At 40.9% G+C, this 20,771-nt stretch overlaps 4 protein-coding genes across 5 annotated transcripts in view; 2 read left to right on the top strand and 2 right to left on the bottom strand.

Moving 5' to 3' along the window:
• The window catches only part of LOC116644850 (histone H2B type 1-A-like), a 383,608-nt gene extending 364,201 nt beyond the window's left edge, over nt 1-19,407 (bottom strand). Inside the window, exon 1 of the mRNA XM_032424703.1 lies at nt 19,021-19,407. Within this exon, the coding sequence (XP_032280594.1) occupies nt 19,024-19,407 (384 nt within the window). The 3' untranslated portion in view covers nt 19,021-19,023. The remainder of the gene's footprint in view (nt 1-19,020) is intronic.
• On the bottom strand, nt 14,115-14,510 carry LOC116644842 (histone H2A type 1-C-like). 2 transcript variants are annotated; one of them, XM_032424695.1, is made up of 2 exons: nt 14,430-14,510; nt 14,115-14,324 (listed from the first exon to the last, which is right to left on the bottom strand). In XM_032424695.1, exons 1-2 carry the CDS (start codon nt 14,508-14,510, stop codon nt 14,118-14,120), a joined length of 288 nt encoding a protein of 95 aa, XP_032280586.1. In that variant the 3' UTR covers nt 14,115-14,117. The 2 variants fall into 2 exon arrangements, with proteins under 2 accessions (XP_032280586.1, XP_032280585.1); XM_032424694.1 differs by having other exon boundaries at nt 14,115-14,510.
• LOC116644851 (histone H2B type 1-A) lies at nt 14,789-15,172 on the top strand. The gene has a single exon (XM_032424704.1). The coding sequence runs from the start codon at nt 14,789-14,791 to the stop codon at nt 15,170-15,172; it is 384 nt and encodes a 127-aa protein (XP_032280595.1).
• Nucleotides 19,408-19,726: 319 nt separating the features above from the next.
• On the top strand, nt 19,727-20,122 carry LOC116644939 (histone H2A type 1-H). Its single transcript, XM_032424813.1, has one exon. The coding sequence runs from the start codon at nt 19,727-19,729 to the stop codon at nt 20,120-20,122; it is 396 nt and encodes a 131-aa protein (XP_032280704.1).
• Nucleotides 20,123-20,771: the final 649 nt, after the last annotated feature.

The following is a 20,771-nucleotide window of genomic DNA, read 5'->3' as shown; positions in this document are numbered from 1 at the left end:
GGGAATGCAAACTGGTGCAACCACTCTGGAAAACAGTATGGAGGTTTCCCAAATGTTAGTTCTAAAAGAAGAATTGAGAAGTCTTTGTACCTGCTGGTCTTACGTATCAGTCCTGCCCCTACTACTCTGCTCCCTAGTCACTTCCTTCTCAAATGAGATTATGTCAGAGAAACTACTGTCACGTAACTTTAAGTAAAAACAATTTCAAATTTTTAATAAAATGGATTCTTTTTGAAAGAGCAAAAAATAAAGTCTCATTAAGGAAAAATATCAGTAATGTGGCATATATTGTGTGATTTTATATTCACTGTAGCCTTAGGACGAAGTGTGATAAACTATAATCACACTTGAGTCACCTGTGATTTCATTATACTTCTTAACCACTTGTAGGGTTTTTCTTTTTCCATTCTTTGGCTTCTCTTCAAATCATTAATCTTTTACTTTTTTTTTTTTCAATAGGAAGGAAGTACATTTTATTTACATAAATCTAAGACCATTTAAATATAAGATTCTCTCGCAAACTTGAAAGTTGATGACCAATATATCAAAATTACAAGACAGAGTTGTTACATTCTAATATTTACCCAGAGCAAGACAGTCATAAAATTCATTTGACCATTGTCTCAAGAGCCACAAGCCAGAGCAAAATTAATTTTTATGGAGAAGAATAATGAATAAAATGGGAATAAGGACCAGCTCTAGGTTCTCAATAATACTGGTGATGAGTTGAAAGGAAATATTTTGGTTAGGTATTATAAGTTCCCTATTATACATTTCCCCATGTCAATATATACTAAGTTTCTTGGAAGGTTAATCCTGACTAGAAGATACTTGGAGAAATTATACAGCCTCGGAGGTAAGGGGGTACTTGTCATGTACCACCTCACCTAGTGTGGTAGCCAGCTTCTAAGATGGTGGCCCTCCTTTGGCCATCAGGTTGTAATAGAGATAATGCAGCTTCTTTCAGTCAGAAAGTGTCAGAACATAGCAACTGACTGATTCCAAGCAACAGACTGCCACGTACCACCTTATGGGGTATTCTGCCATGAGGCAGTTGAGCTGAAGGCTGGAAGTTTACACGCCTCCTTTTATAGCTGCTAATCCCACCACCCTGTAAGTCTAGCTCCTTACATCATTGAAAGAAAAGCCCTAAAATAAGGTTCCCCACCCAGCCACTATTAGCTACATATTTATTTTTCTTTCTCAAGCACTGTGTTGTTGTCATGATGCCAAAAAAACTGTACTTTGCTCTGTTACCCTAGGATACCTCCACAAATGCCCTAACCAAAAAGGATAGCAGTGCTGCTCAAGACCCTGTTGGGTGGGCTCACTTCCTACCTGCATCCTTTGTGCCATGGCATCAGGAGTTCCTCTCTTGGTGATATTCTCAGTGAACTGCTTTGGGAGGCCCTTGTCCTTCAAAGCAAAGATTGTTTTTATAGAGTACTGTGAATTTATAAAAGTTGTGATAAATGAAAGTATCTCTTCATATTGGCAGTGTGTTGCTGGGGCTCAGACAGTTGCTACATTCTGACACTTTCTGACTAAAAGAAGCTGCATTATCTATTACGACCTGATCACCAAAGGAGCACCGCCATCTTAGAAGCTGGCTACCACACTAGGTATACAAATGGGAATGTATGATATTGTCTTGGAGTTGACCATGGTTAAATGCTATACTTAATAATTGTGTCTAGTATTCCACAACAAGACATATGGTGGTGACAAGGACTGTTTTTTGCCGGTTCTTGACATTGATGACAATGAAACTATTATTTCACTATTGAAAATATGACGCTGGGCTCTTTTTTATCCGTTCAATAACTTTTTAGAATTCATCCCATTATCCTCAGTTTATTAAGGGTTTTTACCTTGAAAGTACCTAGAGTGAGCATTTTGAAATGTATTTTTAGTAACCATTGTTAGGAATTTAGTGCTGTAGCAGTATTGATTTACTAAGTCGGTGAATCATCTTTATGGATGTACCAGTACTGAATCATCCTTGTGTTTTGGGGAGGAACCCCATAAGATAGTTCTCAAGGCCTCCAGCTGCAGATAAGCTACTTAAAGATCATCAGAAACCAAAGTGTTCTCAAAACAAGTAAGTTTCCAAAATACATGCTGTGATTAACTATGTCTTCCTTGCTTATAATGGCTCTGAATCACACAGTTCCTTTGGTAAGACCTGGTGCATCTTTTTGTTGAATTTATTATTTGCAGATGTGATAAACACTCAAGTTCACCAGGTTGATTACAATTAATTCTACTTATTTTTAGGTTTGCAAAATGTGCTCATGAGTGCTCCCTTCTGTCTTTAAGTCAAATATATAAATATTTGACTGGAAATAAATTATATATATTATTTCCAGGCATGTCTTTTAGCTCTACCAAAGCAGTCTTGTGCAAAGGCACTGTTTCTAGAAAGTCTCTGAGGATTTGTTAACTGGAATAGGTATGGGAGAGACAGTTTCTCAAATAAAAGGAGCTCTAAGGAGAAAAACCAGTAAATGCCCCCATGGTGCCCATGCACTTTGGTCTTTAAGATTTTTCAGCCACAAGACCAGAGCATTGTGAGCCCTGAGTCAGTCCTTTCTGGAAAGGGGCCATATCATCTGTTTTTGCTACTTAAATCATTGTTATTCCATAGGTCTGAGATACAAGGATTTGGAGCTGGGAAAAAGTCTTCAACTTAGGAAAGTCTATAACAGGAATAATGAGCAGATTTTATTTCCTTTCTATTTTCTCTATTGCAGGGAAAAGGAGTTCTTCTCATGATCTGGCCTCCCTCCTCTCAGGAAACGTGTTGGGGTTTGAAGACAAAGAACAAGTGAGTGTTAAAAGTATTCTTTTGCCTCTCCTTGTTCTCTCATTGTGTGTTTCACTTAGGCGCCGCTCTCAAATGTATGGTTTTGTCAACCTTAGAAGTGAAACAGCCAGTTATTTTACCAGAAAAATGGCTTTACTTGGGAATAGCAGAGGAATTGCAATTTGGGACACACAGGCTGTGGTAAACCATGGGCAATTCCAGAGATCAGAGGAGAGGAACATTACTGGGTAGAGAAAAGGAGGAGGGTGGAAGGGGCTGCTTTAAAGGAGAGCCCATTGGAGGAAAGTGAGAGTTCAGGGTGGTGACAGTTTCTCATTGGCTGAGTTGTAGTATTTTCTTATTGGCTGAGCTTGTTGCTGGGCAAGGAGAAAGTCTTCCTTTCTCCTGCAGAAGTAGTAAAGTATGCTTCTTCCTGTTGGGAATGCAATGGAGCAGAAGAGAGAAAACATCAGAGTTCCCCCTTCTTGCCTCCTGCCTCCATTTTTAAATGAGGTTTCATTTACTCAGTTTCATAGTTTAGACGGGGTTGTGCTGGTAAATGTTTAATGACTGGCTCTATGAGAAAAATAAGCATGCACACACACACACACACACACACACACATATATATAAATAAAATTCATGATACTGCTTGAAGGTTGATGCAAAAATTTCCATTAAATATTTCTTTACATAGTTTTAGTAATAAATTTTAAGCTAAAATGCTTCCTTGATTTTCAGGTTAGACATAGAACTTCATATGAATTGCTATTTCTTGCAAAGTCTACTATCCATTTTTACAAATCAAACTACAAATAACTGCTTTTGACTACCATCCATTTCATCACAGAAGTCATTCACACCACTGACCAATGAGTTTAGTGCTGGCATAAATGTTGGTTATTTTCTATTATTTCTTTTTTAAAAATTTCACCAAATCAGAAAAATTTATGTCAGAATATTACTCAGATGTCAGTAACATGAGCAACTACCTTGCTGAATCAGATAGTTTTTGAATACTGGAGGAATATTTTTAAAATATTTTGGGCTATTTACAGTGTAATAGCTACAGATACATCCCACTTTTTTTTAAGGTTTTATTTATTTATTTGAGAGAAAGGGTGAGCAAGCGAGAGAGAGCACAAGCCATGGGGAGAGGCAGAGGGAGAGGGAGAAGCAGACTCCCCACTGATCAGGGAGCCTGATGCGAGGCCCTATCCCAGAACCCCAAGGTCATGACCTGAGCTGAAGGCAGACACTTAACCAACTGAGCCACCCAGGCCCCTACATCCCACTTTTAAGTTTAATCCACACTTTCTTCAAGATGTTCTAGATAGAAGTTACTGTATTTTTCTATCGGTTTACAGAAACTGGGATTTTTTTTTTTAAGTTTCCAGCAGAAATAGGAGACATCTGACCAAGAATGTATCATCGGAGAACTGTATTCAAAAGTCATTAGAAACAATCTATTCTCTGTGTGACCGTGTTACCTATACGATATATAATTAGTCTTATTCGTTTCAATTTTCCATTTCAGAATATGCTTATTTTCCTTTCGAATTAATTTTATTTCTTGAACCTGTGAAACATTAACATGGCTCACATTTCCCTCTTTTTTACACAAAAGGAGCACTTGATACACAATTTTTTTCCTTCTTTCTTCACTTCGCAATGTATCATGGAGCTCTTTCTGTACCAGCACAAGAAGACGGGATCCCAACCAGGTGAGAGTTCATCCACCTGATGCCCAGCAAGCCAATAAAAACTGACATGAAGCTTTTGCAGTGAAGGAAGATATTTTTTGATTGGTGTGATGCCCACCCCGGAGAACAGGGAGTCAATGCTCAAAAGCCCTGAACTGCCCGATGGCTTATAAGCAGAGGGTTTAAAGGGTGAAAATTCAGGGTAAGGGTGTCAGGGTCTTGGATCAATGTCTTGATTCATTAGGGATTAGGCCAGCTGAAATATTTCCTTTCTTGATCATTTTGTCCCTTTTGGCATCTTCCTTTCTGGTTTTGGTGTGATTGTAGGGAGGTGGTCGTCCTGCTTGAGGGGCCTGGTCCTTGCGCTTTAGGGACTGGATCCGGCGAACATTCTTGGCAGATTGCTGTGGTGATGTCATAGCTAGAGGTCAAGGGCAAAAGTTCTATATCCTGTGACTTATTAAGCAGCAAACTATTCTTATTTTTTCTTGCAAATATGGCACATGATGTTTGTTATCTCAGGCAGAACAGCATCCCACAGACTTTTGGGGGAGGCAACTTTATGTTTTTCCTGAGGCAGTTTTATGGGTTTTTACAGGGCTACATGACTCTGGTCAGAGGCAGCTAGGAGCCATACGTCTAAATTGTGGGGTCTCTGGGGCTTGCATCCCCAGTTTCAAGATGATTCTCATTCATTTTTTATGGCTTCCCAGGTGCTCTAGTGTGAGTCTTGTCCTGGAAATTATTTATCCTTTCCCCTATGATGGACATTAACACTATTTTCAATATTTTATTTCTAATAATGCTACATGAGCAACTTTGTACATCTTTGTTACTTCAGGTGTGTGGAATTGTATTTTCAGGGCAGATTCTTAGAAGTGGAATTCCTGGGTCCAAGTTTAAGGCGTATGTTTTAGAGTTTACTAAATGTCCCCACTATATGTATTACATTGTTTTACACTCCCATCAGCAATGTGTAAGCGTGCCCATTTCTCCTCAGCATTGTCAACTTGGGTGGGTTGTGGGATTTTTGACCTTCTGATAGGAAGAAATGGATATTATCTATATAGTTTTAATTTGCCCTTTACTTTGATTATAAATGAACTTTTTTTCCTATTTAAGGGCTATTTGCTTTATTTCTTTTCCCCCCATGAACTTTGTTTTCATCTAGTTAAATAAGAATAAGCTGAATTGGTCATCTTTAGGATGTTACATCATTCTGTCCACAAGTATGGAATGCTGTCTTATTTATTCAAGTCTACATTTGAGTCTTTTGGGGGTGTTTAAAGTTTTTTTTTTTTTTCCAATATAGGTTTTGCATGCAGACATACATCATTTTATTGTGCTTCACTTTATTACACTTCACAGTTACTGTGGTTTTTTATTTTTTACAAATTGAAGGTTTGTGGCAACCCTGTGTGGAGCGCATCTATTGGCGCCATTTTTCTAATAGCATTTGCTCACTTTGTGTCTCCATTTTGGTAATTTTTGCAATATTGAAAACATTTTCTTTATCATTATATTCGTTATGGTGATCTGTGATCAGTGATTACAACTCGCTAGATGCTCAGATAATGGTTAGCATTTTTTAGAAATAAAGTATTTTTTTAGTTAAGGTACATTCATGGTTTTTTTAAGCCATAATGTCACCTATCAGAAAAGAAAAGTTTCCCTTAAAGTTTCTGTATTTTCCTTCCTCTGCGTTCAACCACCTCAGCATTCTAATCTTAGCTTGGAGACCAAAGCAAGAGTAGTTTCTTTTTTCTTAACACCCAGTGTTTTCTTTAGGAACGTCAGGCGTAGCTTCAGACTCTGCATGAGTGCTTTCTGCTTCAACCATTTACCTTAAAGCATTTGAATGGGTTCAACGCCTCAGATTCCTCTCTCTCCCACTCTGATTTTCACCTCTCTTTGAATGAAACATAAGGATTAAGAGCAAAGACGTCAGTATTGTTACAAAAGAGGAGGGGCAGAATTAAGGGGAGATGCATTAATTTTCTGTTATGCTAGCATATGGGGGGGTGGAACTTTCCACGGGCAGAGTTAGTTTTGGCTTTGATTTGTCAGACATGGTCTCTTGCAAGTGACAGAAATCAAACTGAAATAGTATTTTTTTAAAGGACCAAAAGTGGAGGGGAGATTTAGTGCTAAGTAGACTGGGGCAGCTCAACATTTAAGGGCCTTTGGAACAAGGACGGTGGCCAAGATTGGGTGTAAATGCGCTCTCTCTCTTCCCCACCCCAAACGTCCCAAACCCAGTTCTCTTGTTCCCTTGCATCTCACTTCTCTTCTCAGTCTTTTCAAAGAGCCAGGAGACCCTTCCTCAGCAGCTCCAGAGTCTTATTCAGAGTCTTTCTGATAAAAGAAAGAAAAAGTGTGTTTAAGGGGCAGAGCTGAAAATCTCGGAAAGTTCTTTCATTGGCTCCGCTCAGGCTGCGTTCCCACCTTTTGGGGCGGGGTGGGGGGGCGGATAGCTGTGGCCCAGGAGAGTAGTTCTACTGGCTGTAAGGCTGAGGGATGGGCACTTCTGTTCCGGCACCGATTGTCCCAGCATTTTTCAAGTCAGTGTTCTACCCCGCCTTGAAATCAATTTAGTGGGCACCCAGAGCATTTTTTTAAAATGAGAAAGGTTAGAACAGGATTAAAATCTAATGACAATCAAACTTTCCAGTAAAACCCATTCTCACAGAGTGATTTGCAGGAAAGTTATCAAGCAAACATAATTAAATGGGTTGATTTATGGAAATGTATATTGTTCTTGGGAATCTGGCCACAGCTCGATCTTTGAAATTGGGTGCACGGCTCTGAAAAAGAGCCTTTGCTGTTTGGTTTGCTGTTGTGTTCTTTTTCCAGAAGTGTGTATTACTCGCTGGGCTTTACTAACTGGAGACTTGACTCGGGCGTGTCTCTGTGGTGGTGGCCCTTGGTGTTCCTGGGTGATGGACAGACCGCCGGCTCCTGAGCCCACCGTCGTGCGGGCAGGCTCGCCCCTCGCCCGCCCCGGAGGACGCACAGCGCACCTTGCGGTCAGCCCTGCCCACTTGCTTCCCACCTTCAAACACAGAGGGAACAGAAATAAGAGCACTTAAGGCACAACTGAAGGGAAGGGTCCACCCGCAACTTCACTGGGGGATGTTCTGATTGGCTGAGGTCGCCTAGGCATCTGTCCAACCAGAGAGTCGAACGGGCCGTCCTGTTTTTACGTATATTCTCTTATTATCGTTCGTCCAATCAGACCTGGTTATTTCAAACCTCATTTGAATACACGGACTATAAATGAACTCCTTCCACCAAGTCCCTGAAAGGCGTCAGTCTTAGAGGGCAGCTTGTGTTCCTCTTGATTGTCTAAGGGGTTTTCCTGAGTCTCTAGGGAAGGCGATGAGAAATGCGAGGACCGCAAACAGGAGTTTTATTTGTTGGGCGAGATCCTAAAGCAACTTTGCCCTAAAGTTCAGCGATGGTAGTGGGGCGTCGGTTCCCCTGGGGAACCCGGGCAGCTGGGGGAGGCATGCTTCTTCTGCTACCCCGGGGTCGTGTTGGGCAGTCTCACCGGAAGCAAAGGCTTGCTTCAGACCTTGACGTTCTTTCATCAAATGGGTGTTTCCTGTGTGATGACCATCAAGGACACCAGATGGAAGTGAGCACTAATAAATACTCGATAATTTTATTTTGAAATGTCCTATAAATGAGATTTATAATTTCATGAAATTTAAATTCCTCAGAGGTGCATCCAGGTTGTTGCATGTATCGGTTTCTTTTCTTTTTATTGCTCGGTAGTATTACATGGTAGGGATAAATAACAGCTGGTTTAACATTCACCTTTTAAAGGACATTCTAGTTTTGACTGTTATAGAACAAACAAAACAAAAATAAACCACCCAAACCCTGCAGTGAACATAGAGGTCTTTGTGTAAACGTCAGTTTTCATTTCACTGGGATGAATGCTCAGTACTGGGAGTACGGGATCATATGGTAAACATACGCTTTGCATTTTAAGAAACTGCCAAGAAATTTTCCGAACTGATTATACCATTTTGTTTTCTCACCAGCGATGTATGAGACATGGAATTTCTCTACATTTATGCCAGCATTCAATGTTGTCGCTATTTTTTATTTTAGTTGCCTGATAGGTATATATTGATATCTCATCATAGTCTTAATTTGCATTTCCCTAATGGTTATTAATGTTAATGTTTATTAATTTCTGTGAAATGTCTCTTTGTGAGTTTTGCCCATTTTTTAATGGGATAATTTGGGGTTTCTTTACTATTGAGTTTGGAAAAGTCTTTATATATTATAAATATAAGTTTCTGTCATATTTATAGTTTGCAAATATTTTCCTTAAGTCTGTAGTTTGTCGTTTTAATCTTCTTTACAGGACTTTCACAAAACAAACATTTTTACTTTTGATGAAATTTACCAATTTTTTTTCTCTCCTGGATGGTTTTGGTATGTTTAAGAACTTTTTGCGTAGCTCTAGATCCCAAAGATTTTTCTCTTTCTTTCTAAAAGGTTTACGGTTTTACATTTTACATTTAAATCTACCATCGGTTTTGAGCAAATTTTTGTGAAAGGTGTAGGGCTTAGGTTGAGTTTCCTACTTTTGCCTATTGGTCTAGCATCATTTGTTGAAAAGATTATTCTTCCTCCCTTAAATTTCTCTTTCATCAGTGTCAAAAACTAGCTGGCCTTACCTGTGTAGGACTATTTGTGGGTTCCCTGTTTTGGTCCATTGATCTATTTATCTATCTCTTTCCTATTACTACACAGTCTTGATTACCATATTATAAAATATGTCTTAAAACTGGGGAGAGTGATTCCTCCCACTTTATTCTTTCTTTTCAAAATTGTTTGATATTATAGTTCCTTTACATTTCAGTTATTAAGTTTTAGGAGTTTTGGTTTTGTTTTGTTTTGTTTTTTGTGGAGTCCTTCTGATTTTCCACATGGACAATCCCATCATCTTCAGATAGAAGGAGTTTTATTTCCTATTTTCAAATCCATATGCCTTTAATTTCTATTTCTTGCTGTATTGTGCTATGAAGGACTTTAGAAGTTGAATGTAATGGTGATAATGAATATCTTTGCCTTGTTCCTGATCTTACCAGGAAGCATTTGACTCTCTCTTCATTAGTATGATATCTGTAGAGTATTTGTAGATGTCCTTTATCAGACTCAGGAAGTTCTCTTCTATTCCTACTCTGTTGAGAGTTTTTAATCAGGAAAGGATAGTGAATTTTGTCAAACATTTTCTCTGCATTCATTACTATGATCATAGTTTTCTTCTTTATACTGTTAATATGGTAGATTACACTGATTGATTTTGAATATTGAACCTGTCTTGCATTCCTTGATCTTTATACATTATTGGATTTGACTTGCTATTATTGTTTCTTTTCTATGTTCATAAGGGATATTGGTCTGTAGTTTTATTTTGTACTGTTTTTATGTTATATGATTTTAGTATTGGGCTAATTTTAGAATCAACTTCAGTTGGGAAGTGTGTTCTTTCATTTTCTGGAAGAGACTGTGTAAAATCAGTGCTATTTCTTCTTTAAACATTTGGTAGAATTCTTTACTGAAACCATCTGGGTCTACAGATTTTATTTGAGTGAAAGTTTTTAGTTACTATTTCCATTTCTTTAAAAGTTATAAGAATATTCCATTTTTCTACTTTATCTCAGATGAATCTTTCTAATTTGTGGCTGCTTGCAGTGTTCCCTTATTATCATTTTAATGGTCTGTTATATCCTGTTTTATTTCTGAGATTGGTAATTTCTCTCTTTTATTATCAGTCTTGGTAGAGCTTCTCAATTGTATTGATTTTTCTAAAAGACATTCTGTTGCCATGGTTTTTCTATTGTTTTTCTGTTTTTAATCTCATTGAGTTCTCTTCTTCCTTTTTTTTTTTTTTTTTTTTTTTTTGATTGACTGATTTTAAAGAGAGCAAAAGTGGGAGGGGCAGAGGGAGAAGGAGAGAGAAACTCAAGCAGACTCCATGCTGAGCGTGGAGCCCAACTTGGGGCTGGATCTCCTGACTCTGAGATCACGACCCAAGCCAAAACCAAGAGTCAGATACTCAACTGACTGTGCCACCCAGGTGCCCCGAGTTCTTTTCTTATCTTTCTTCCTTTTTGCATTGAACTTATTTTGCTCTTCTTTTTCTATATCTTCATGTGGAAGTTTGTAGTAATGATTTGAGAACTCTCTCCTTTTCTGATACAAACATTTAGTGCTAGATTTCCCTCTCAGCATGACTTCAACTGCATCCTACAAAAATTTTTAAGTGAATTTTATTTTGAGATAACTGTAGATTCGCATGCAGTTGTAAAAAAATATTACAGATACCATGTAGCATTTACTCACTTTCCCCAAAAGGTACATATTGCAAAACTTAGTACAATATCACCACCAGGATGTTGACATTGATATAATCAATATAGAATACTTCCATCACGGCAAGGATCCCTCATGTTTCCTTTTTATAGCACAGACACTTCTCTGCCAACCACACTCCCTCTTGACTCTTGGGTCACTAATACAGTTTCTGTTTCTTTATGTCATTTCAAGAACGTTATGTAAATTGAATTATATAGGAGGTAATCTTTTGGGATTGTTTTTTAAAAAATAGACTTTGTGGGCACCTGGGTGGCTCAGTTGGTTAAGCATCTGCCTTTGGCTCAGGTCATGATCCCAGGGTCCTGGGATGGAGCCCCGCATCAGGCTCCCTGCTCAGCGGGGAGTCTGCTTCTCCCTCTACCCCTCCCCCCTGCTCGTGATCTCTCTCTCTCTCACGCTCTTTCTCTCTCTTAAATAAATAAAACCTTTTAAAAAAATAAAAAATAGACTTTATTTTTAAAAGCAGTTTCAAGTTGACAGAAAAATTGGGCAGAAAGTACATATACCCCATATACCTCCTCTGCCTCTATGTTAGTGTGGTACATTTGTCACATCAATGAATCTCTGTTGGTACATTATTATTAATGAAAATCCATAATTTACATTAAGGTTCACTCTGTGTTGTGCAGTTAGTTCTGTGGGTTTTGACAAATGCATAATGTCATGTGCCCACCATATAGTATTATAGAGAATGGTTTCCTTGTCTTAAAAATCCTCTGTGCTTCATCTCTTCTTCCCTGCCCCCTCCTACACCAAAGCCTGACAACCACTGATCTTTCTTATTGTTCTTATAGTTTTGCCTTTCCCAGGATGTTATTAGACTCATGCAGTATGTCGTCTTTTCAGACTGGCTTCTTTCACTTAACAGTATGCTTTTAAGATTCCTACTGCCTTTTCATGGCTTGATAGCTCATTTCTTTTTATCACTGAATAATACTTCCTTGTATGGATGTACCATAGTTTATTTATCCAGTCATCTATTGAACTGAATTGTGAATAAAACTGCTATAAATATTTGGGAAATATATATATATATCTGTGTGTATACATATATATATATGATAGATAGATAGATAGATAGGTAGATAGATAGATAGATAGATAGATAGATAGATAGATAGATAGATAATTGCTGGATCAAATAGTAGGCTAACATTTACTTTTATAAGCAACTGTGTCTTTCAAAGTGGCTGTACCATTTTTCACTACAACCAGCAATAAACAATAGTTTTCTGTTACTTCAGCTCCTAGCTAGCATTTGGTGGTGTCAGTGTTTTGGATTTTGGTCATTCAAGTAGGTGTGTAGTGGCATCTCGTGATTTTAATTTGAAATTACCTAATGACATAGGATATTGAACACCTTTTCATGTGTTTATTTGCCATCTGTATATCCTTTTTGGTGAAATGTCCATTTATGTTTTTCATACATTTTTTAAATAGATTGTTGAGTAGTTTTTTAGTGTTGAGTTTTGGGAGTTCTTTATATATCTTAGATACTAGTCCTTTGTAAGATATGTGCTTTGAAGGTATTTTCTTTGAGTCTATAGCTTGTCTTTGCATCCTCTTAAAAGAGAGGGTATTAGTTTCTTATGGCTGCTATAACAAATTATCACAAACTGGGGGGTTTAAAACAGAAATTTATTCTTGTATAGTTTTGGCAAGGAGAAGTCAAAATCAAGTTTTAACAGAACTGCTTCCTTCTGGATGCTCAGAGAGAGAATTTGTCCCACGTTTCCCTCCTGGTTTCTGGTGGCTTCCAGGAATCTTTAGTGTTTCTTGGTTTGTAGCCATATCACTTCCAGTCTCTGCCTTCGACTTTCACATGATCTTCTCTTCTCTGTGTCTTCTCTTGGGTCTCTTATAAGGACACTTATTATTGGATTTAGGCCCTACCTGGGCCCTTAAGATGATACAAGATCCTAAATTGCCCAGAAAGAACACAGATAGCAGCTTAGAATCTAAGCAGAACCTGAATGGTTGGGATTAAGGAGAATCAGAAGAAAGGTGTTAGGACTGAAATAACTTATATCATGTAGGATTTAATTTCTCTGTGATAGCAAAGGTAGAGGAGATTCATCTGAGGAATCCCAAATTTTGCTGCCAGATTTTAAAGAGAAAACTGTCAGTGATCTAATAATATTGTTATATTCCAGTGAATGCAACAAATTTACTTCTTATTTCCAACATTGTGTTATTTGGGTGCCATTCTTATATGATGGTCATATATTATTGGTTGATTAACATACTAATGAGTTTAGTTGGACTGTGTAAAAGTATAGTTCAGGATGGGAAGATAGATGTCAGTTTTATTTCTACTAGGTAGAAAGTAAAATGTGGTCCAGTTCTGATAAATTTCAGGATTTTATTTTATTTTATTTTTTTATTATTATTTTTTTTTAGATTTTATTTATTTATTCGTTAGAGAGAGAGAGCGTGGGTGAGAGAGAGTGAGCGAGAGTACAAGCAGGGGGAGCTGCAGGCAGAGGGAGAAGCAGGCTCCCTGCTGAGCAAGGAGCCCGATGCGGGACTCGATCCCAGGGTACTGGGATCATGACCTGAGCCAAAGGCAGACGCTTAACCGACTGAGCCACCCAGGCGTCCCTTTTTTTTTATTTATTTATTTATTTTTTTTAATTTTTTTTTTTTAAATTTCAGGATTTTAAAGGACCCATGGGGCAAGAGAAGAAACCATAAGTGACAGACCAGCCTATCTCACTGCCCTCTTATGGATTCCAGCAGCAGAGGGTGGGATTGGGTTGATGACCCCATGGAATAGAGTCACAATGTTCTGATGATCCACAAAGTCTCAAAAGGCCAGCCATACCCCTTGTTTGGTGCTAAGTTTGTTGTTGTCACAACAGCCCTAATCTAAGTTTGCTCTTTTCCCAAGGAGAATGGCACATCCGCCCCCAAGAGTCTGCTAGATGGTTGCTCTATCTACTCTGCAGGACTAAAAAAGTTCCATTGTAAAAATTACTGCGCATTAAGGTGAACTGCTTCAGAGGCCTCGGTCACCTTTAATTAGGTAATTTTCAGCGTCCTGTTAAAAGAGTTGTGGTCAATTAAATGCTTATTTGTTGCGGGTGAATCTGTTACTGTTCTTTATAACTTTTTAATAAATCTAAGTTCTTTCTCAGAAAATGTGAGTGGCTCTGAAAAGAGCCTTTTGGTTTGGACAGGGGGTTTGAGGTGCACACTCTGCTAGACGCCTACTTTCCCTTGGCCTTGTGGTGGCTCTCGGTCTTCTTGGGCAGCAGCACGGCCTGGATGTTGGGCAGGACGCCGCCCTGCGCGATGGTCACGCGGCCCAGCAGCTTGTTGAGCTCCTCGTCGTTGCGGATGGCCAGCTGCAGGTGGCGCGGGATGATGCGCGTCTTCTTCTTGTAGCGCGCCGCGTTGCCCGCCAGCTCCAGGATCTCGGCCGTCAGGTACTCCAGCACGGCCGCCAGGTACACGGGCGCGCCGGCGCCCACCCGCTCGGCGTAGTTGCCCTTGCGGAGCAGGCGGTGCACGCGGCCCACCGGGAACTGCAGGCCGGCGCGAGAAGAGCGGGACTTGGCCTTGGCGCAAGCCTTGCCGCCTTGCTTGCCGCGTCCGGACATAGTTGGAGAACTGATGTGTAATAGCGGAGAAAATTTCCGTTGGGGCAGGTGCCCGGCCTTTATATAGTCTAATGGTAGGTTGTGAGTTGCTATTTGATTGGCTGATAGTCTACCAATGAGAGAACATTCCTGGAATCACCTCATTTACAAACACGCCACTACCCATTGCCCAATCAGATGTTGGCTGCCGAACACGTCATTGAGCGCTGTGCCTATAAATACCACACTTGGCCTCCTCAAGTGCGGGCTGTTGGCCACGTTGGAGCTGTTTGCCAGCCATGCCAGAGCTAACCTCGAAGGGCACTACTATTTCCAAGAAAGGTTTCAAAAAAGCTGTAACCAAAACTCAGAAGAAAGAAGGGAAGAAGCGGAAGAGATGCCGTAAAGAGAGCTACTCCATTTACATCTACAAGGTGCTGAAGCAGGTGCACCCCGACACGGGCATTTCGTCCAAGGCCATGAGCATCATGAATTCCTTCGTTACTGACATCTTCGAGCGCATCGCGGGCGAGGCGTCCCGCCTGGCGCATTACAACAAGCAGTCGACCATCACGTCGCGGGAGATCCAGACGGCCGTGCGCCTGCTGCTGCCCGGGGAGCTGGCCAAGCACGCCGTGTCCGAGGGCACCAAGGCCGTCACCAAGTACACCAGCTCCAAGTAAAACGACTCCAGTCACCAGACAAGCTTTATAACCCAAAGGCTCTTTTAAGAGCCACCCACATTTCCCAAAAGACTGTAGGCTCTTAGTTGTAATGTATGTGGGTAGGTCTTCTGATCTCGGGTTGTGATCCGACGGTCCTGGGATCAAGCCCCACATCAGGCTCCTTGCTCAGCGGGGAGCCTGTTTCTCCCTCTGCCTCTGCCTGAGGCTCCCCCTGCTTGTGCTATCTCTCTCTGACAAAATCTTTAAGATAAATAAGTGATCTGATAGGTCACATGAAAAAACACGATGTGCATTTATCATTTGTGCAGTGACTTATGAACTGAAGATCCAGCACTGAAGTTTGTAATTTATGCAACTATTCACTATTGAAATTTGTACTGCGTTGTTGGCATTGGCGTTATTTAACCGAACTGTCATAACAAATTCATTTATATCAAAACCGTGCAGTGTGAGATTTGTCTCTAGAAGTAAGCACCCCACTAAAGAAGCTAGGAAAAATAAAAAAGTGAGTCAGTGGAAGGCCAAAAAAATAATGAAAAACCTGGAAAAAAACACTTAGGAAAAAGAAATGGCAAAACCGTTTTTAAGTTTTTTCATTACAGGAAAACTAATAAATGCAAAAGTAAAGAAATAGCAAATAAATGCATTTAAAAAAATAAAAGATTAGCCAGTAACTGATGGGGTTTGTGAGAAAACACAAACACAAATTTAAGGATAATAAAGGACTTATAGTTACAAACAGTGGAGATAAAATCATTAGATACCAATTTGCTTATCTCTAAAAGGATAACTTTAAATGATTTTCTTGTAAAATATAATTTACCAAAACTTATTACAAATTATTAGCAAATCTAAACAAAACAGTTTCATAAAAGAATAGGGAAAATGGTCAAAGAATTGTCAACTGAAGAAGTTTGAAAAGTCAACTGAAGAAGTTTGAAAAGAGGAATTTTACCAAAGTTTTCAAGAAAAGAGAATTCCAATGTATTCAGTTTCAGGTATTAAAAAGACAGTTATTTTCTAGGGGTGCCTGGGTCACTCAGTCCGTTGAGAGCATCTGACTCTTGGTTTCAGTTCAGGTCATGATCTCAGGGTTGTGGGATGGAGCTCCACACTCAGCAGGGAGTCTTCTTGGGATTCTCTCTCTCCCTCTGCCCCTTCTCCCCCCCCAACTCCTGTATGCCTGTGCACGTGCACATGTGCTCGCTCTCTCTATCTCTCTCTCTAAAATAAATAAATAAATCTTTAAAAGAAAAAAAGACCATTCTCTTCCATATTATTTTTATGAATTGAAAAAAAATTTATACTAAAAGTGGAACACCATTACACACAAAAAAGGAAAATAGAGATTATCTAATTTATAATATTGAAGCATAAATTGTACACGTATATTGACAGCCAGAATTCAACAGAACATTAAGTGAACAACATGATGCCCAAAAAAGTTTTTATGCAGAAATGCAAGGATAACTCAGTATTAGGAAGTTTATTAAAATAACTCATCATAATATGTCTAAAGAGGAAAGGTTTATGATCAATCCCCAGTGATGCTGAAAAGGCATTTTCTAAAACTCAATATCCATTCTTAACTTACAGTTCTCAATAAAGTGGACATAGAAGAATTATTTCTCATTATTATGAAATATATCTAATGAGAAATAGTGCATAAGATTCTTCAGCAAAATGAGGAAAAAACAATGCCTACTCTTTTCATTTCTATTTAACATCATTATGAAGGCTGTGAGCCATTGAAATCAGACAGGAGAAAGAAATTAGAAGCAAACTAATTAAAAGGAGGCAGTAAAATGTTTATTTTTAGATATTATCGTAAAAATGTAAAACCCAACAGAATTTACCAGAAAGCCAACAAGAATATAAGTCAATTCAGTAAGGTATAATAGGATATAAAAATGATGCACAGATATCGATACTTTGACCTAGAACAATTAAATACTAGAAGATCTGAATAGGGAAATACACCATTTACAATAAGACCAAAACCAAAATACCAAGAATTATATTTAATAAAAAAAAAAATGCCAAATTTATATGAAGGAAACGGATTTGTCCTTCCAGTCACATGGTCCCATTCCCTGTAGGTGAATGGCTCATGCAGTGCTTGTAACTAGACTCAGGTTTAGAAAAGGGACAAGGTGGGGTGCCCGGGTGGCTCAGTCAGTTAAGCGTCTCTTGATTTCAGCTCAGGTCATGATCAAAGGGTTGTGAGATGGAGCCCCACATTGGTTCTGTGCTGAGCTGGGAGTCTGCTTGAGATTCTCTCCCTCTCCCTCTGCACCCCTCCCCCCTACTCTCTCTCTCTAAAAAAAAAAAAAAAGGGACAAGAAAGTCCTCAGGGAAGGCTTTTCTTGCTCTCAGAGACCCAGTGAAATAGACTGTCTCTTCCTGCCTTTACTTCCTCCCATCTGCATGAACACTTGGAACTGTGGCCAGCATGAGGGTAAAGTCAGTGCGGAGAAGAGCTGAGGCAATCAGGGCAATGAGCCAGGACTCTGATCATCCCACTCCTGGAATTTCTCTGCCTTTGGGCATCCTGATTAGTGATATTACTTATTGTATCAGCTCATTCATTTGGTACTTCCTGTTATTTGCAGCCAAAACATAATCTGAATTAAAACCCGCATCAGGCTTGGCACTATCAGGTGGTACTAAAGTTTATTTAATGCAAATATATATACATTTCTAAATCATAAAAAAGTGCTTTAAATTAAGTCAAGTTGAGGATTCCAGCTAAATCACGGGTTCACTGGAAGTAATTTGATCCCTTTCTTTTGTCCTTGAATTCAGTCGTACACGGACTTCAATACTTGGTCTCTTTTCTAAGAGTCCAGATGACGTGGTCATACAGGACACGAACACCATTTAATGATCAATCCTACAACAGAACAAGTGATCATAAGGTGTAGAAAAGCAATGTAAAAAGGGAAGAGATTCAGTTAAAGTTACTGTTTACCAGCAGATTGTGGTTAGCCAGGTTATCCAATATGAAATACCTCATGGTAACATTTACACATTCCAGGGTCAACATGCCCTCTACAAATAACGGGCTACAAACCTGTAACATAGAAGACCTCAAGCCAAGAGACAGCACCTCAAACTGCAGCTTGAGGGCAGCTAGGCTAGTGTATAGGACAAATTCTTTCATGCACATAAGTAAGCAGGAAGCAAAACACATTCTCCAGGCCACACTTCCCTAGGGTCCCAAGAGTTCTCCACAGCTTCAGGCCCTTGTCTTCTAATAGGGAAGATTTTTGCAAAAGGCCGAGTAGCTCGGTTAAACATCTGCCTTCTGCTCAGGTCATGATCCCAGGGTCCTGGGATCCAGCCCCACCTCAGGTTCCGTTTGGCCTTCTGCTTGTCCCTGTCTGCCCTGCTGTGCTAAAATAAAATTTAAAAAAAAAACCCTGCTGCGTCCCTTGTGAGCCTGGTCTCCCCCAGCAACCCCATCCACATGTACAGATTACAAATGCTTTCAAACTCGCTTAGAGCATTGCTCGTATGGAGACACTCAGGGATCCCATGAAAAATACTGGTAGCCCTAGAATGTAATGTGAATCTCGGCCCCGTTGGGGACACTACTTAATCGGCTTCAGTTGCAAATAGTTCCACACCACTGTCTGGTCCTAACCTGGCTGAACAAGTCGCACTAATCAAATAGAACTAGCACCTACTTTTACCGGTTTTAGAAACAAGATTTTTGAATTCTCAGCTTGGCACAATCTAGGGACTGTGCCGTGTCAGTGGAGAGCCCACAGCCCTTCTACAGAAAATGTAAGTGGCTCTTAAAAGAGCCTTTGGGTTATAAAGCTTGTCTGGTGACTGGAGTCGTTTTACTTGGAGCTGGTGTACTTGGTGACGGCCTTGGTGCCCTCGGACACGGCGTGCTTGGCCAGCTCCCCGGGCAGCAGCAGGCGCACGGCCGTCTGGATCTCCCGCGACGTGATGGTCGAGCGCTTGTTGTAATGCGCCAGGCGGGACGCCTCGCCCGCGATGCGCTCGAAGATGTCGTTGACGAAGGAATTCATGATGCTCATGGCCTTGGACGAGATGCCGGTGTCGGGGTGCACCTGCTTCAGCACCTTGTAGATGTAAATGGAGTAGCTCTCTTTACGGCATCTCTTTCGCTTCTTCCCTTCTTTCTTCTGAGTTTTGGTTACAGCTTTTTTGAAACCTTTCTTGGAAATGGTCGTGCCCTTCGACGTCAGCTCCGGCATGATGAGTGTACAGCTCTATAGCGTTACAGCTCTCCAGTTACAGCTCTAACGGCTCCAACCAGCTCCAAGCAAGCGAAGAGCACTCAAGCCTGGCGAGAGCAGTATTTATAGGCACAGCTCTGAGGTGACACATCGAGCAGACACCGTCTGATTGGTTACTGGGTAGTGGCGTGAATGTAAATGAGGTGATTCTGGCCGGGCTTTCTGATTGGCTAGACGGCCATCAGCCAATCAGATAGCAAATCACAACCTACCGTCAGGCTATAAATAGGCCTAGTAGCGGCTTTAGCTGCTGTCGTCTCCGGCAGAGCGCTCAGTCATGTCCGGGCGCGGGAAGCAGGGTGGCAAAGCACGCGCTAAAGCTAGATCCAGGTCGTCTAGAGCTGGCCTGCAGTTCCCGGTGGGCCGAATCCACCGCCTGCTCCGCAAGGGCAACTACTCGGAGCGGGTGGGCGCCGGCGCGCCCGTGTACCTGGCGGCCGTGCTGGAGTACCTGACGGCCGAGATCCTGGAGCTGGCGGGCAACGCGGCGCGCGACAACAAGAAGACGCGCATCATCCCGCGCCACCTGCAGCTGGCCATCCGCAACGACGAGGAGCTCAACAAGCTGCTGGGCCGCGTGACCATCGCGCAGGGCGGCGTCCTGCCCAACATCCAGGCCGTGCTGCTGCCCAAGAAGACCGAGAGCCATCACCACAAAGTCCAGAGCAAGTAATTTCCAAGCCCTGAATCCCAGTGAGTGACCTGAACGTTTGGAGAAAAAAAAACCAAAGGCTCTTTTCAGAGCCACTCAAATGATCAGTGAAGGCTGTGCATTACTTACCATATGTGTGACGTGTTTACCTATATGTACATGTACCATGAATCTCGGTAAAAATCCAGCACTCTAAAACGACCTTTGGTTCTACTAACGGGGTCTTTTGAGTTTTAAAGCTGTTACGGCTGAACAAGCCTTCCTGGTAAGTGGTCAGCTAGGAAGGTTTTTCTGAGAGCGCAGGGGGAGGGCCAGAGAGAAGGAGGGAGAATCTGAAGCAGTCTCCATGCTCAGTGCATCCCATTGCAGACTTTGATCTCACCACCCCTAATATGACCTGAGTGGAAATCAAGAGTGCTTCACCTAACCGACTGAGCCACCCAGGCGTCCCAGACAGCAAAGTGTTTAGTCACCACGTACCGGAGTCATTGGGAGGAGGAACTGCAATCACGCTATCATTACAAACCCCACTTCGTTTCTGAGCCGATGTGAACAAGTGACTTATTTTTTTAGAGAGAGCATGGGGGAGGGGCAGAGGGAGAGTGAGAATCCCAACCAAGCTCCACACTCAGCTTGAGCCCCACCTGGGGTTGATCTCTGGACCCTGATA

Source organism: Phoca vitulina, unplaced genomic scaffold (genome assembly GCF_004348235.1).
Source record: "Phoca vitulina isolate PV1807 unplaced genomic scaffold, GSC_HSeal_1.0 scaffold31, whole genome shotgun sequence".
NCBI lineage: Eukaryota > Metazoa > Chordata > Mammalia > Carnivora > Phocidae > Phoca > Phoca vitulina.
The sequence above is the reverse complement of the archived record's forward strand: the minus strand, read 5'-3'. Positions and strand labels throughout refer to the sequence as shown.